This window comes from Scophthalmus maximus, chromosome 12 (genome assembly GCF_022379125.1).
Source record: "Scophthalmus maximus strain ysfricsl-2021 chromosome 12, ASM2237912v1, whole genome shotgun sequence".
Classification (NCBI taxonomy): Eukaryota; Metazoa; Chordata; class Actinopteri; order Pleuronectiformes; family Scophthalmidae; genus Scophthalmus; species Scophthalmus maximus.
This window is the reverse complement of record NC_061526.1, coordinates 14296057-14311568: the sequence shown is the minus strand read 5'-3', so window position 1 is coordinate 14311568 and position 15512 is coordinate 14296057. Positions and strand designations below refer to the sequence as shown.

Below are 15512 nucleotides of genomic sequence, written 5' to 3'. Positions count from 1 at the left end.
CGCAAGGGCTATATCCAACAGCACATTAAGGCAGCATTGTTTTATAAAAGGGTCCGTTGCATCGACGAAAACAAGTCGTGTTCTACCAAATATGAGACTTTACTTAATTTTACTGCTGTGTTCAAAAATCGTATTCATAAATGGCAATTTGGCCCAATAATAACAATGATACATTAAACTGTTGCTATTGGACAAGTTTACAATCATGCAATAAGTACCCATTCTCCACTTCCGCCTTACAAGCCGTGGTACTTCCGGATCTGTCTTTGACAAGTACTACATGAGTTATAGTCGCTACATGTGTGCAACATTATTTTAGAGGTGTTTAAAAATGTGTGTAGGGAGGGAAGCTGGGAGACCAGAGCACGATCCTTTGCAGGATAGTTAAATAGTTGTCACCTCGCGTGGTGGCGCATGGATTGTTGTGCTTGCACTTTGACAGATACATCTGCTCCCAAAGCTTTTCTTCCAGTACAGATAAACCACGCTCCAACTGATGTTTGACCACCAGTATTTATTTTCTTCTTAAATCATTAACATCGTCTTGTAACCAGCAAACACCTTGCTTTACTCAGCATGTCAACAATGCATGCTGTTCATTCAGGGCTGTGCACAAGCTCAACCACTAGGTTTCACCACTAAACCACTAGGTGTCACCACTAACCAAAACTAAAAACCCTTGCACAAAAACATTGCACACTTTAACTTTCCTTATATATATTTGTGCAAACTTGGACTATCTAAACAAAAAACAAAAAGAGGGTTAGGGCATGTTTGCCGTTTAGGATCTATATGGATTTGTAAGATTACGTTGGGTTTCTTAAAGTTTTTAATATATGGGCTATACAGCAATAAATGTGGGTGTTGCACAGAATGGAAATATACATTTATAATGGTTATAATTATAATATACGGTTCATAAGAAAAGGAGCAGGGTTAGTAACAGGCCAAAAGCAATAGGATTTCTGACGAGCAAAACTTATTTGAGCAAATTTCAGTGAGGTCTTGAGATCTGTGGTGTCTAGTACTCATCATGGAATGGATACTCAGGGTGATCGGACCACCTGTTGAGTAAATGGAAAGAGATATTCATTATTTGTTCATCCGTGGAGCACGGCATCACTCACAGCATGAGCGGTATGCACTGTACTCACATGAGGAGCTCCACAAAACGAATATCCTTGTTCAACCCCTCAATCGCCTTCATCTCAGCCTCAGTGAGAGAGAAGCCGAATATCTGCAGTGTTTAAAAACAGACGTGTCACAACACATTTCATGTTTTACTTCTGGGTTGTTGTTTTTATCAAGATGTACTTCTCCGGAGCCGTGCAAACAAACCTCAAAGTTCTTCTGTATGCGAACATGGTTGAAGCTCTTTGGGATGACCACCACCCCTCTCTGCACATTGAACCTCAGGGCCACCTGGGCTGAGGTCTTGTTATACTTCTTAGCCACAGAGACCAGGAGCTCATCGTCCAACAGTGGCGGGCATTTTAGGTTTACCCTGTTTAATTAAAAGTTACACAGTTAGTTACACATAATCTGAAAGTGACGCATTTGCATTTCTCTCCCATACCAGGATGCATCTCGAGATGTCCCCAAGGGGCTGTATCCTACGATGATAATATCTTTCTGCTGGCAGTATTCAAGCAACTTTGGCTGCGTGAAATAGGGATTGCATTCGACCTATGTTTTTTGTAAAAAGCACAAATATTATATGTTAATTCCTCGAGTCACTGCCTTTGTTCATTTAGTTGTCTTTGTCAGCACTGTCTCCTACCCAGCGTTAATCGTTTTCTTATCATTTGCCTTATTTTCAGGATACAGGTGCATCTTTATTGTGTTTGTACCTGGTTTGAGACAGGCTTGTGTTTCAGCCCCGGTTTGTTAAGAATCAGCTCCAGCTGTCGCTTGTTGAAGTTGGATACTCCGAGAGACTTCACAAGCCCGGCATCTTTGCAAGCCTCCAGAGCCTGACCAAGACGTAAAAAAATGAAAAACAATTGTCAATGTTTTACAGGCACACAACAAGGGGCGGACCTTGACCGCGTGTTTATGACAACGTGTCTATCTATTTCTGCTCTCCACATTGACCTTAAAATAGAAGTAATATGGTTACGAATGGAAAGGAAAACTGATCTTCATTCTTAAAATAAATAAGAAGTGAATGAGTGAGTGAGTGAATGACTTGTTACAATTAACACCGCTGGTTATCTGGTTGAGTTTTGAGATTTTTCCCACAGAGTGATGCAGTAATGAGCCCTGAAACCCTGCAGATGGATGTATGAATGGGTTTTTGTTGACTGTCTGATATAAGCATGTGGTTAACACAAGCTCAGGACATTTTCCCACTTCTGCAACACAGTTTGAGCTTTTACGTGAGCTTTAAAATGGCAAGTGGGAGGAAAAGGGTTAATTTGTTGACAAGGACAGAGGCAGTTAGGGAGACTTCCTGAATATGCAAATATATTATTATTATCTTGTTCAAATATTGAATGGAAAGTAGGACAACAATTCTCACCTCCCATGTCGCACAGAGGTCAGTCGTATGATAGATGTACTTCCCACTTTCATCTCTGGGGTAGAATGTATCTCCTGGCTTAAGAAATTATTATTCAGATTATAGTATTTCAGTAATATTCTTGTGGGGTAAAATAATTCAATGGTTTTTCAGGTCTTGAGATATTGAATAGTTGTATACCTTGAACGCTGTCGGCATTTCTACTATATACAGGTCAATGTAATCTAGCTGCAATGTCTTCAAAGTTTTCTCCAAGGCGGGCCGCACCAAGTCTGGGGGATGGAATGTGTTCCACAACTGCGTAGCAAAGTGCACAAAAAACAGTTATGACATTTGGCATTTGCTGTGCAGCCTTTCAGTTGGACGAACTTCAAGAACTTTTCACACACACACACACACACAAACAAGTCAATTCTGCAAACCTTTCCACAGTAGAAGATTTCCTCTCTCTTCACGGTTCCATCTGCAATCTTTTCCCTTATTGCTTGTCCCACCTCATGTTCGTTGAAATAGACCAAAGCCCCATCAAAGTGTCTGTACCCTGTGTCAATGGCCAGTTTTACTGATTCATATGCGGATCCTTTGGGGGTCTTGTCAAGAAGACAGAAAGAGAGAGAGAGAAATGAACACAGGGAATAATATCTCTGAAGTCACAGAGTGAACAGTGTACATCTGCAATCTGACGCATTTAGCTTTGTGTCTTACCGTGCGTGGGTCCCCATAAGTCCCCAGTCCTATCAGAGGTATGCTGTTCCCATCACTCAGAGGGATGGAGTGGTCCTCAGCCGTTAAGTTCATCCTCAGCAAAGTGTAAAAATTCCCAAACTTTCGCTGCTGCTGCTGCTGCTGCTGCATGCAGTCTGTTCTTGATACCCCGGGTCTGAGAATATAATATGATGCAGCGAGGCTGGACTTTGGAACAACAGTTCAAACATCTGAGCACACACAATGAGGACTTTGACTCCTCCCAGGGCTGTTGTCATATGATCTGTCACTGATTAAATCCCAGAGGAGGCTCCACTCCTTGGCGTCACCGTTTTTTGTTTTTTTTTAACAAATCGTCACATCCCTGTGATATCAGCTCTTGTCGTGTCTCTTTGTCAATATATGTAATGTGAGTAGCACATGTGGTTTTACGTTTTCTTCCTCTGGAATGTCATGTTAGGGGCTTTCCTTTAACCCCTATAACCTCCACATTTATGAACCAGGTCCTTCTGTGTTTTTTACCATGAAGCTCGTAAAGAAATACGTGGTGTTGTTTATGCGGGTCAGGGCCAAACATAAGCATAAATGCAATTAGTTACAACACATTTTTCTGGTTGCATTTATTTTTTATATTTTTTTATTTTATTTCAAGCTGTCAACAACAACAGCCACAAGAACAAAACACACATCTTCAGTGAGTCCAAAATCACCAGCAATGACTACATAATAAAGCAAGAAATTGCATAAAATAAAGAAAAGAAAAAGAATAGATAAAGAAATGAAAAAGGACGCAAGAGTAAGGACATAAAACATATTGACTACATTAATCATTTTCACTGCGTCTTTGTTTTGTAACCACAACAACAACATAAAGGTGCGACCACATTACACCAGTTCTGGCCTCACTCCACTGGCTCCCTGTCCGCTTCAGGGTTGATTTTAAACTTGTGTTGCCTGCTTTTAAAGCTTTAAATCGGCTGGCAGCTCTGTACTTAGCTGAACTTTTTAAATCGTCACACTCCAGCCAGATCACTGAGGTCGGCTTATCAACTGCTGCTGGACGTCCCTTATAGGACTAGATTAAAAACCAGAGGTGACCTAGGCTGCCCCTAGGCTCTGGAATAGCCTGCCCACACACATTAGACCTGCCCAGACCCTAGAGGGTTTTTAAATCCTTGTTGAAAACTGACTTGTTTTTCCCCTGGCTTTTAATTCAGACTGTTTTTTGGTTGTTTTTTTTTACTTTTATTGTATTTTATGTGTACTATTTTACTTATTGTATTGTGTTGTTCATCGACCTGTACAGCAGTTTGGTCAACCGTCGGTTGTTTTAAATGTGCTTTATTAGTATTGATAATTTGTATATCTTTTTTTTATGTGACCTGAAAACCGTATTATTATTGTTGGAATCCAAATTGTCATTGTCTGTGTAATTTGTATGTTTTTGTGAAAGCACTTTGTTTAGCTACTTCTGAAAGGTGCTATACAAATAAAATTATTATTATCATTATATTAATAAAGCTTGACTTGACTTGAGCCGAAGCGACGTCGACAACGACGGCGAACCAGGCGCTGTGGCTTTAAATCCCCGCAGTGCATCATGGGTAATACATCGTTTGTGTTTTGAGAGACGAAGGCACAGATGGTCGCCCTCTCCCCGTGGATGTATGAGCTTCAACACACCATGTATGTAGCATAAGTTGAATCCGCGTGTGACTGCGGCGCCGATATCCTATAATAGTGTTGATAAGAACCGCTGCGAACCCGGGGATTCCCTTCATCTATTGACTCGAGCGAACGTGCAGCCCAAACAAGCTACATTGCTAAGTTAGCTTCCATTACGGAAATAAGTGGACCCAAACTACAGCGGTTGGCGCGCCGGTTAATAAACCGCCATGATCGGGTGAAATAGAGGTTTCTGTAAAGTTGCAATGCACAACATTAGCGGTTATAGTCTCTACTTGCTGCGTTACGTTCGAATTAAAGGCTGCCCCTTTGTTTCCAATCGCAACGCTCGATTGATTGGCTGGCTCTAAAGATTGGTAGTAGGGGGTGTGCGGGGGAAAATGGACGAAAGCGCCGAAAACGTTGACAGCGACGACATTGTCATCATCGTGGAGAACGAGGCGGAGAGTCTGCCCGCCGAGGAGGAGCGGTCGAAGCAGCCGGGCGCCTTCGGGCTCATGGACACCTGTCCCGTCTGCAAGCTGAGCTTCCACAACAGGGAGCCCAAGCTGCTGCCGTGCCTCCACTCCCTCTGCAAGAGGTGTCTGCCGGCGCCCTTCCGGAGCGCCGACCCGCGGCGGGACGCGCACGGCCAGGTCGACAACAGCAAACCACGTGAGAGCATCTTGTCAGAACCTCATACAGCTGTTGTTGTTGTTGTTGTTGTTGTTGTTGTTGATGGAACATTTTAGGCTGTGTCCCAGGAGCTCTCTTGTGCCAGGATAGATGTAAAGCATGTCAGGCTACCCAGAGAATATGTATCTTTACAACGAATAAAGTCTGAGAGCCGATACGACCGATGCCTGTGTGAGCCGGCAGCTCAAACTGACGGATCTGCTCTGTCGCTCCTGCAGTGGGTGCCATTCGATGTCCAGTGTGCAGACAGGAATTCTGGGAGATGGACGTGCTGGACAACTTCTTTGTCAAGGACTCTGCGGAGGTGCCGAGCAGCACCGTGGAGAAAACCAGCCAGGTTGGCCGTCGCCCGCGCGCTCCCGAAGCCTTTCCTCTCACGACCGTGGGAAAATGAGAAAAAAAAGGAATTAGTTGCGTCTCTTCTCTGTGTCTTTGATAGGTGTGCATGAGCTGTGACGACAACACGGAGGCAACAGGTTACTGTGTGGAGTGCGTCGAGTTTCTGTGCTTGACGTGCGTCGAGGCGCACCAACGGGTGAAGTTCACCAGGGATCACACCATACGCCAGAAGGAAGAGATGTCTCCAGGTAGTAGGCGTGTGCGTGTGCGTGTGTTTGGGCAAAGCCATTTTCTGTGACATGAGTCTACAATCAATAAGTAGTCATGTTTTCTGGACTTTAGGGATGTTACGATGCATTATCATCACTCCAGTTCTACTTTAATTTTTCCCAAAATGCAGCCGCACAAACGATTTAAACGTGGCCGGGGCGTATTCGACGCTCTCAGACTCTGACATTATTCGAGCTGCAGCTGGATACTCGTCCGCGAGAAAGCTTTTTTCACGTATACAAGAAATATTGTCATGTTTTGATATCGCTTGAATGCTGCTAGACAGCAAACCACCTAATTGTGCCCCCAGAAAACAAAACATTGACAAGTGACATTGACCTTTTACCATTTAACCAGTGAAGAGAGGTGCGCGGTCTACAGTGTCGATATAGATTTCTTGAAATGCTGAGCTAAAAATTTGAGCCATTACATTTCTTTGTGTAATTGAATTTGCCATTCATCTGTGTCGCAGAGGCGGTCGGGTTTTCCGCGCAGAAGCCAGTGTTTTGTGATGTCCACAAGCAGGAGCCACTGAAGCTCTTCTGTGAGACGTGTGACCGACTCACCTGTCGTGACTGTCAGCTGCTGAAGCACAAAGATCACAAGTAGGAAATGTTTAAAAAAAAAATAAATATATATATATATATATATATATATATATATATATATATATATATACATACATACATATATTTGAGTGTTTTAAAAGCCATTGCCTGTTACCAAGAATACCCAGTGATTAATCCAGGTGACAGAAAAAGAAATTCACCACAGAATTCGATATTCTTTGTGTCTAGCTACCAGTTTTTGGAGGATGCGTACAGGAACCACAGGCAGTACCTGGAGAACATGACGCAGCAGTTGCAAGACAAGAGAAAGGCCATCCAGGACGTTTCCAGCTGTATCAGCTCTGGGTAAAGTCCTCCTCAACACCTGGAGCTTGATCAGAGTTTCTGTTTTATATGCATTTCAAAATTATGTTTGGAATATATTACTTCAGCTAATCGCTTCCCCTAAAACAGTGAAATACTGCATGTGTTTTATGGGCCAATTTAATTATATTCAAAGTGGTGCTTGGTTAATGTAAGGCATGCTATGACAACGATCTCTCGACCTACTTTGATTCTCCCAGGCTTCAACAAGTCGAAGAAAACCGCAAAGCTGTAACGAATGAAATAAAGAAGTCCATCTGTAATTTGATCATGGAGATCAACAGGAAGGGGAAGATTCTGGTCAACCAGCTTGAGGTGCGGTGTTTTAATTTATTGTCAATAAATAATGACTTTTTTAAAGCCAATCATGCGATCATGTTTTCTTATATTTCACATGCACTCTCAGGGTCTAACTAAGGAACACGAGGTGGGTTTGAAAAAGCAGCAGGACGACGTCAACTCGCTGAGCAGGCACCTTGACCATGTCATTAGCTTCACGAAATGGGCCACAGCCAGCCACAGTGGAACAGCCCTCCTGTATTGCAAGAGACTGGTAAGTTTTTCCCCAGTAATTATTTCATAAAATTCAACAAATGTTTTATTATTCCAGTGACACTGGGAAATTTTTTTTTGTCTCCTAGATCCTTTACCAGATCCACTACCTGATGAGAGCAAGCTGTAATCCCTCCATCGTCCCCCAGAGTACTGTTCGCTTTCAGTGTCGCTCTGGATTCTGGGCCACCAATGTGGACCTCGGTAAGACTTGCATAAGCTAAAACGTCCACTATAAATACATTTATCAATGTAATACTTACTGCTGGCCGATTGTGAGATAACAAATGTTTCCCTCTGATTTCTAGACTGTTTAGTGTGAAAAGTTTGTTTTGCCTTTTGACTTTTTTTTTGTCATTTCAAGTGATTCTCATTGTATAGAGGTTGGATGCAGCCTCCTTGATTTTCTATGATGTTAAAAAAAATCAGGAAGAGGAAATATATATTCTTCTTTTTAAAGGAAATTCTCATAGTAATTAACTGTTTCTTAGCATGAAGTGTTGGCCACGTCTTCCCGTACCTTCATTTTATCTTCGCAAGCGGGCTTTTGGATGTCGTAAACAAGACCGGTTTAAATTTGCATATTTTATGCCTCTGGCCCAAATAGCAGTTTTACCAGTGTTATGTTTGCACTTGACAATATTATGTTGTGCATTATCTTCTTGTTGATTTTAAGCACGTGTATGTGCTTATTTGTGCTTTGTGATGCTAACAATAGTCTCAAAACTGGACAACTCACCTGTATATTTATCAGATATTTATCATTACTGCTTCTGCTGTCTCAGTTAAAATGTTTTTTGATTTAAATTAGCTTAGTCCTTTTATCCCTAAACCATCAAGAGAAATGTATCCGTGAAACATGACTCCGGTCAATGTTCTCATTTGTTTTGGGACACCTTTTGGTTTATTATTACTGAATAAAGCAGAGGAGAAAATGTGAAATACATCTAGATGAAAAACCGCAAAATAAAATAAAGCACATCAGTGTCTGAAAGGCAGCAGAGGAGGATAATGAATTTTACATATCAAAATTTGTTTGCATTTGTCAGGTAGTTCTACCGCCTTTATGGGGGAAAACAGCACCGGATAAAACCTTTTGTGATTTGATAGTTTGCCTTGAGTGGTGTCACACGAGTCTGTGTCGGTTGGCAAAAATCCAAAGGTTTTGAGTTTGATAGAAGTGAGCTCACTAGCCGCTACGAGCTGGCTAGCAGCTCTGGGATACACTAGCCGCTACTAGTCCAATGCATCCGACTCCCAGACCAAAGTTTCATCACCACCAGTCGAGTGGTTGAAAAAGAGGAAATGTCTAGTTGTGCTGCTGCATCGTTTTTGATCTTTGTAGAGTCCTTTATTACACTGACACAAATGCTGGTTAGAAAAATAAGTCAGTTTCTAAAGAAAAGCCTGTGAAAAAATGACTCACATGATTAATAACGTCAGTAAACATTGTCTTGAAGTGTTTATGGTCTCAATCGCTAGTTCTTAGTCTTCTTCAATACAGCATGATGTTCATTTTGTGATGTTCCCATATTAGAGTAAAATAGATGATAAAGCATGGTATGTATTGGAGCGTGTGGTGTGATTGACAGTCCTATAGTTGCAGGTTGTAGTTCAAGGTGGACGTGGAGTGGACGAGGTCGCCGTCAGACCCCACTCCCCTGCTCCTCCAAATATGGTTACTTCTGGTCTAAAAAAAACCAAGATGGCGCCTGGCCAAAGTGCTTAACTCAAGGATTCAAAACTGCAGCTCACAAACCAATGGGTGACGTCATGGTGGGTCGGCACATGAGAATTCAGAATTGTTTAGTAACCGTTTGCTTGATTCGTCCAGGTTCTCTTGTGGTAGAAAGGGGCCCGGGACGGCCGCCCGTCCCCAACCAAACAGCTCCCAGAGCGGAGGCACCCGCCGGAGCTCTGTCCCTCTCAGCTCAGCAGCGACAGAGCACGCTGGCCCAGCTCCAAATGCAGGTAGTTGTTTTGATTCCCTGTCTCTTCTTGCGTTGAATACCATGAAACATTCTCATGCCCTTTATTTGTCTTTTTAAGTTATAGATTTTACAGAGTAGACATAAAGCACAGCCTCTTCCAGCACTGAAACTGTTCCACCACCCCTTTGTCCAAGGTTGACAAGCTTTCCCAACAGTCCCACAGACAGCCCCATCCCAACTACTGGTCCTGGAACCAGAGCGTTAGGCTCCCGGGACCCCCTGGCCCTCCACCACCGACCAGGCCCATCTACGGCGGGTCCTCCCCCTCCCAGGGACCCCCCAGCGTGGCGCAACCGGCACGCAGGTACGGGAGCTCCCACCCTAACGCAAGGAGCCCCACCTCCTCCATGCTTCACAACACAGGCTTCCCATCTGCTCAGGTAAGTGCAGGTAGACACATTAGAAGGTGGATGTGTCAATTTACTGTAAGTCTTGTATGCCACACATGGGCAACTTGTTTTCCATTTTATTGTACCAATATTTTGTTCCTCGGACTGTATTTGGATTTATTTGATGTATTTCTAATTTATAAAACCTGACTTATTCTATTATATTCTATTTTTTTCTACATGTAGTCCCTGAGAGAACTGATCCATAGCTCCAGCTTCCCTCCTAAACCCATGGATGTGTTGCAGGGCACTTCTCGCTACTCGCAGCCTCTGCCCACCGGAGCAGCTACACAGACGTCGCTACATCAGGTCTGTAGCAAAGCAACCAAAGAGATTTTCTTATTGTTACATTAGCAGAGAGAAAGTGCTACTCCACTTTGACTTGAGTAATTGTGACGATGCGTCAATCATACCCAATCTTTGCTTTGTTTTCCTCAGAGGGGTGTGCCAGAGTCCTCCTTCATGAAGAGGAGTGAGCCCACCGTGTCTGTCCCCTCCATCACCATCTCCATCCCCAAATCCAGCTACGGTTCAAGTCTGCCCACAGGACCTGCGGACAAGACGATCACACTCAACCACATAGCAGGTCAGTATACAGGCTGTGATCTAGCCTCAGCCCCTAAAAATCTTACCCGAATATGGGAATAAATCTTAGTTTCTCCTGGCATATCTCAGGCTGTAGGGCATAGCCAGCTCATAAAAAATGAGTGTGGTCTTTTTTACAGTTTGTGGGCCCACAGGCTTCACAGATACACACTGAAAAAGTGATTTGTGCATAACATGTCGTCATGACTTCCAAATTTTCAAAGTCTTTTTTTTCTTCTCGTCCTCTCTTCTCAAGTTCAAGCAAGGCAGAATTCCCCGATGGCCAAACCGTCTTCTTCAGACAGAGGCACAGGGTAAGAAAAGTTCCTAAATCCCAGATCAAACTGACCTTTTAAATTGTTTTCTGTACATTAAGTTGAATTACTGTGAAAATGTTGCCTGTATCTATGCATGATATTTACAGTCTGCAACGTTCACTACTCGTCTACTTAGCCTTACGTTTTCTCATCACCTCTGTGAAGGAGGTTGTTTTCACCCCAGTTGGTTTGTTTGTTTTTGCTTGTGAGCTGGATCATTAGCAAAAACCACAGAGCGGAGTTCCACGAAACCTGGTGAAAGGATGGGACATGGACAAAGAGAAAACCCATAAAATGTATAGCCCATAATTGAATGAGTTCTTTCCTGGCCCATGTCGCATCCTTCCACCAGGTTTTGTGGCGATTCAGTTCAGTAGTTTTTGAGAAATCCATTTGACAAAGAAACCAACCAATCAACCAAAGGACAGGGGTGAAAACATCACAATTTTCCCTTCTCTTGTCATTGGCAATCTTGTGTGCTGAAGGACGTCTTCCTGGAAGCAGACTTCTGAGCCACCGCCTGCCCCCCCAGCCAAGCGCCGGAGAAGGTTTTCCCCAGGGCCCGTTATCGTCATCAAAGACGAACCGGAGGACGAGGATGAAGTTCGTTTTGTAAGAGAAAAGATTCTATATTTGGTTGTATAATATTTTGTTTTACTTCAACCTGAAAATGGCATAGTTAGCAGTTCCTAAGTATAAAGGACTATTCTGCTGAATCCGCAGTCAACAATATCAAGTGATCACTTTCCCATTGTCTTTTTTTTTGTCATTGTATCTAATAGGAGCCGACATGACATATAAGCGAGCTAAGCCGATGCTTGTGGCCACCAGGGGGCCACCAAATTCGGCTCAATAAATACTTGGGCCGGCTATGTATCTGATTTTGTGTATATATATATATATATATATATATATATATCCTGCATTTCCATTGCCTGCAGGTGCAGTCCAGTGTAGGGTCCAGCCTGCCTGACAGCAGCACGGGGGCTCAGTCAAAGCCCCGACAGCAGCAGAAGGCATCCGTCTCGGACCTGGCCCCTGGATCCGGGTTCGCCGCCGGCAGCGAGCCGCGTCCTCAGCCCGCAGCGCAGGCGGAGTCTGAAAAGAGGGCGGAGCCCGAGGAAGATCCCAACGAGGACTGGTGCGCCGTGTGTCAGAATGGAGGGGAGCTGCTCTGTTGCGACAAGTGTCCCAAAGTTTTCCACCTGTCCTGCCACATTCCCACGCTGCACGAGTCTCCCAGGTGACAGCGAGATCTTAAACGCTCACGGCTCACGTTCGCACAGTTACACGATGAGAATACTATGTCGGGAGCCATCCCAAGAATAAATAGGAAAAGATGAATAAATGATATGATACATGAGGGAGAGAGTGTCAGTCTCATCTGCAACCTGTCTGTGTGATTTTTGCTGCACATTTTGTCCTAGTCAAACATAAGTATCCAGGGTTCCTACGTAGTTTGGAAAAGTATGGAATTATATTAAATGATTTGATGGAAAAAAGAAGGGAGAGTATATATTAGTGTAAACAGACTGAAGTGTAAACAGACTGAAGTGTAAACAGACGTAAATCCAAAGATTTTAGAATGCCAACGATCTGTCTCACTCTCTCTAGTCCAGGGAATCATTTAGTATATTTAGATACCTATTTAGATGATCCTGGTGAAAGCTAGTTACTTTGTACTTTGAACTGTGTTGATGATAAAATACACATTTACCCCAAATTACTGAGTTTAAAATATCAATCTTTTAATATGAGAATTAGTCGCTGAACAGGTAACGTCAGAATCGGAGGTATCAGTATATCAATTATTAGACTCGCACATGAACATCACAATCAACTCTCTGGAGAAACCACAAATTTTTGTGAACGAAGTGCAACATAATAGCAAAATACAGTCAGAATGTAATATGTTAACAGTTGGATTTTTAAATGATTCATTTACAAAATAATATTCTTTTTTTATAATAATATTTCCTTAATAAATATTTAGCTGTTTGTACTCTGATGTCAATTATGGTCTGAAAAATCTACAGTGAAGTCTGGAAAAAGAATGCCATTTTAAAATGTAAAATGTGTAGGAACCCTTAGTATAGTTTTTACTTGCCCATAATTGTTGTAATTACCATTCGCTTAACAACATAAAAACCCTTAATTTCTTGCGTTCTAAATGAAATTGAGTTTCAGAGTTATTAATGTTTTATACCTTTAGATGTTATTGTGGTGCTAGCAAGTCAACTGGGGTCAGTCTTACCTTCCCTTAAACGTTTGGATCGTTTTTTCGAGAGAATACAAGTATTACTCTCTTTATAGAACATGTCATACATGTTGGATATCACTTGTATAATATGGACAGTACTACCAGTTTTTTCTAATGCTGAGTAGAAGACCGTACGTTAACACTAATGATGAGAGAGGACGGTCTTGATCTCGCTCTGCAGTGAATGGTCGATCCTTGAATGTGACCTAACGGCTTCTTCTCTCCGCAGCGGCGAGTGGTTCTGCTCGTTCTGCCGAGACCTCGTCTCACCTGAGATGGTGTACAACTGTGACAGCAAGGATGACGTCGTGTCATACAGAATCCCACCGGTTGACAGACGGGTACGTGCTTTCACTACCAAAGCCGGGTTGTCCCGGGTTATTGGCAGACAAAAAATTGTTTTTTTTCCTTCCACAATTCTCTTCCAACAAAACGTGATGTGCCAAACGGATTTAATTAATTGAACCTAATGTTGCCTCCTTTTTAATTGTACAGAGGTGCGAGAGGTTGCTCCTGCGTCTGTTCTGCAACGACTTCAGCACCGACTTCCAGCAGGCGGCCTCTCCGTCGGTAAGGCCCTGTGTTCAGTATTTTGTCCGTGAAGTAAAAAAAACAACAAATCTGGTGAGGAAAGAGTGCTTAACCGGTGAACAGTGTTGTGAAGAGACTTTGAGTCAGTAAAAATAAGATGCAGTGAAAGTAACTTTTATTAGTTCATAGAGAAGATTATTGGATTTCACTTTTATGACTTATAAATGAAGAGAAGGTAGACTTAGTATTTTAATTCCAGTGGAGAATTGCCAACTACAGTGCGATCTGATAGATGTGATTTTCTACCACAGTTCACTACCTCAGGCAAAATGTTCCTGTGTTAAGATGCTTAGTTACAGTAACACCACCATGCCAATGTGAGTTTCTAAAAATCCTAATAAGTTCATATTTAAATATATATATTTAATATGTCTTTTTATTTTCAAAATTAGTTGTTTTTGAAAGTGGCAATAAAAAAAAATCTGATTCTCATATCTGCTGCTAAGGGTGCTTACATATTTTGATAATTTTCCCACGTAGGAGACGAGAAGGTACAAGGAGCTGATCCAGTTTCCGATGGATTTGTCCATAGTGAAGAGGAAACTGGAGTCGAAGTCGAAGGAGGGCGAAAGTTACAGTTGTCCAGAGGGATTCGTCGCAGACGTCAGGCTAATATTTTTCAACTGTGCAAAATACTACAAGGTAAACATGTTTTTTATTTTTTGTTAATTTTTTTAATAAAATGTCATCCAGGTCATGGTTATCCAAGAAAATTTGAATTGATGACGTCTCAGTTCTTTTTGCGTCTGTGAATATCTACAACCAACTCCTGTCGTCCTTGATTAAACTTTCCTTGATTGATACGAGTTGACTTACAGTCAGACCCCAAACAATCATTTGCAGGAGTTTGAGTTTTTACCCAAGTACATATTTTCTTCACGTTTCTGTGCACCGGCTCTACAGGTGACCTCAGAGGTGGGGAGTGCAGGCCTGTACTTGGAGGACTACTTTGAGGAACAGCTGAAGCTGGTCTACCCAGACATGATATTCGCCGGCGGAAGGGAAGAACAGATGATCCCTCCTCTGGAGGACGAGATAGATGAAGAAGAAGAGGAGGAGACGATGGAGGAAGGCATGGCGCCCGTGGAAGATGATAAACCACAAAGTCGGGCAGGAGAAGGAATCCCCCCCATAGAAGAGGATTTGGCTCCTCTGGAAGAAGCGGCAGCCCCGGTTGAGGGGGAAAGGTCAGAAACGGAGGAGAAGGCGACCGACACGAGTGAAAAGGAGAAGGAGGAGACGGAGGAGAAGGAGGAGAAGGAGGCGGCCGCCGTGGACGGCACTCCGCTCGCAGACGAGGTCAAGAAGGATGAGGAGGCTCCTGCGGAGGAGGTGAAAAGCTCTTTGACTGCTGCTGCTGCTGCTGCTGCTGCTGCTGCTGCTGCTGCTGCTGCCGCCGATAGTGAAACAAAAGACAAAGTGGCTCCCGGCTCCCCGAAAGAGGAGAGCCCTCAGCTCCCTACAGACGAGACTGTGGAGTCACCCGACACCCAGGAGGAGGAGGAGGAGGAGGCGGCGGCCCCCGCAGACACGGCCACAGAGGAGGCGGGATAGATGGACCGCATCAGGGAAGAGACTGCACAAAAGATGATTTCAGTCTTCCGCAGAATCGGCCCCAGTGGGGACCTCCAATTTGCTGCAATCAGAACATTTTTTGTACTATGTTATATTTACAATTTGGGAGGGGAAAAGGGGGCGG

At 43.2% G+C, this 15512-nt stretch overlaps 2 protein-coding genes across 4 annotated transcripts; one reads left to right on the top strand and one right to left on the bottom strand.

The window, feature by feature from the left end:
- Nucleotides 1–494: 494 nt before the first annotated feature.
- Nucleotides 495–3429, bottom strand: LOC118288246 (aldo-keto reductase family 1 member D1). Its single transcript, XM_035614149.2, has 9 exons — nt 3227–3429; nt 2944–3111; nt 2702–2818; nt 2522–2599; nt 1851–1973; nt 1577–1686; nt 1339–1504; nt 1155–1237; nt 495–1064 (listed from the first exon to the last, which is right to left on the bottom strand). Exons 1-9 carry the CDS (start codon nt 3374–3376, stop codon nt 1022–1024), a joined length of 1038 nt encoding a protein of 345 aa, XP_035470042.1. The 5' UTR covers nt 3377–3429; the 3' UTR covers nt 495–1021.
- A 1376-nt stretch (nt 3430–4805) lies between these two features.
- On the top strand, nt 4806–15502 carry trim24 (tripartite motif containing 24). 3 transcript variants are annotated; one of them, XM_047336412.1, is made up of 19 exons: nt 4806–5566; nt 5806–5924; nt 6027–6174; nt 6669–6801; nt 6994–7110; nt 7329–7443; nt 7535–7681; nt 7770–7884; nt 9515–9654; nt 9806–10051; nt 10247–10369; nt 10499–10646; nt 10902–10959; nt 11448–11574; nt 11904–12205; nt 13452–13563; nt 13718–13792; nt 14294–14455; nt 14717–15502. In XM_047336412.1, exons 1-19 carry the CDS (start codon nt 5293–5295, stop codon nt 15365–15367), a joined length of 3312 nt encoding a protein of 1103 aa, XP_047192368.1. In that variant the 5' UTR covers nt 4806–5292; the 3' UTR covers nt 15368–15502. The 3 variants fall into 3 exon arrangements, with proteins under 3 accessions (XP_047192368.1, XP_047192369.1, XP_035469897.2); XM_047336413.1 differs by having other exon boundaries at nt 4807–5566; nt 9515–9651; nt 9827–10051; XM_035614004.2 differs by having other exon boundaries at nt 4807–5566; nt 9515–9651.
- The last annotated feature ends 10 nt before the right edge of the window (nt 15503–15512 follow it).

What these genes read in the sequence shown, in the direction of transcription:
- LOC118288246 (XM_035614149.2), bottom strand. Translation starts at nt 3,376, where the DNA reads ATGCAGCAGCAGCAGCAGCAGCAGCGAAAGTTTGGGAATTTTTACACT. An exon ending in ACCTCTGTGCGACATGGGAG is followed by an intron (nt 1,974 to 2,521) that starts GTGAGAATTGTT and finishes CGTCTTGGTCAG; the next exon opens with GCTCTGGAGGCTTGCAAAGA. An exon ending in GCATACAGAAGAACTTTGAG is followed by an intron (nt 1,238 to 1,338) that starts GTTTGTTTGCAC and finishes TAAACACTGCAG; the next exon opens with ATATTCGGCTTCTCTCTCAC.
- trim24 (XM_047336412.1), top strand. Translation starts at nt 5,293, where the DNA reads ATGGACGAAAGCGCCGAAAACGTTGACAGCGACGACATTGTCATCATC. An exon ending in TCCTGTATTGCAAGAGACTG is followed by an intron (nt 7,682 to 7,769) that starts GTAAGTTTTTCC and finishes TTTGTCTCCTAG; the next exon opens with ATCCTTTACCAGATCCACTA. An exon ending in ACGCTGCACGAGTCTCCCAG is followed by an intron (nt 12,206 to 13,451) that starts GTGACAGCGAGA and finishes TTCTCTCCGCAG; the next exon opens with CGGCGAGTGGTTCTGCTCGT.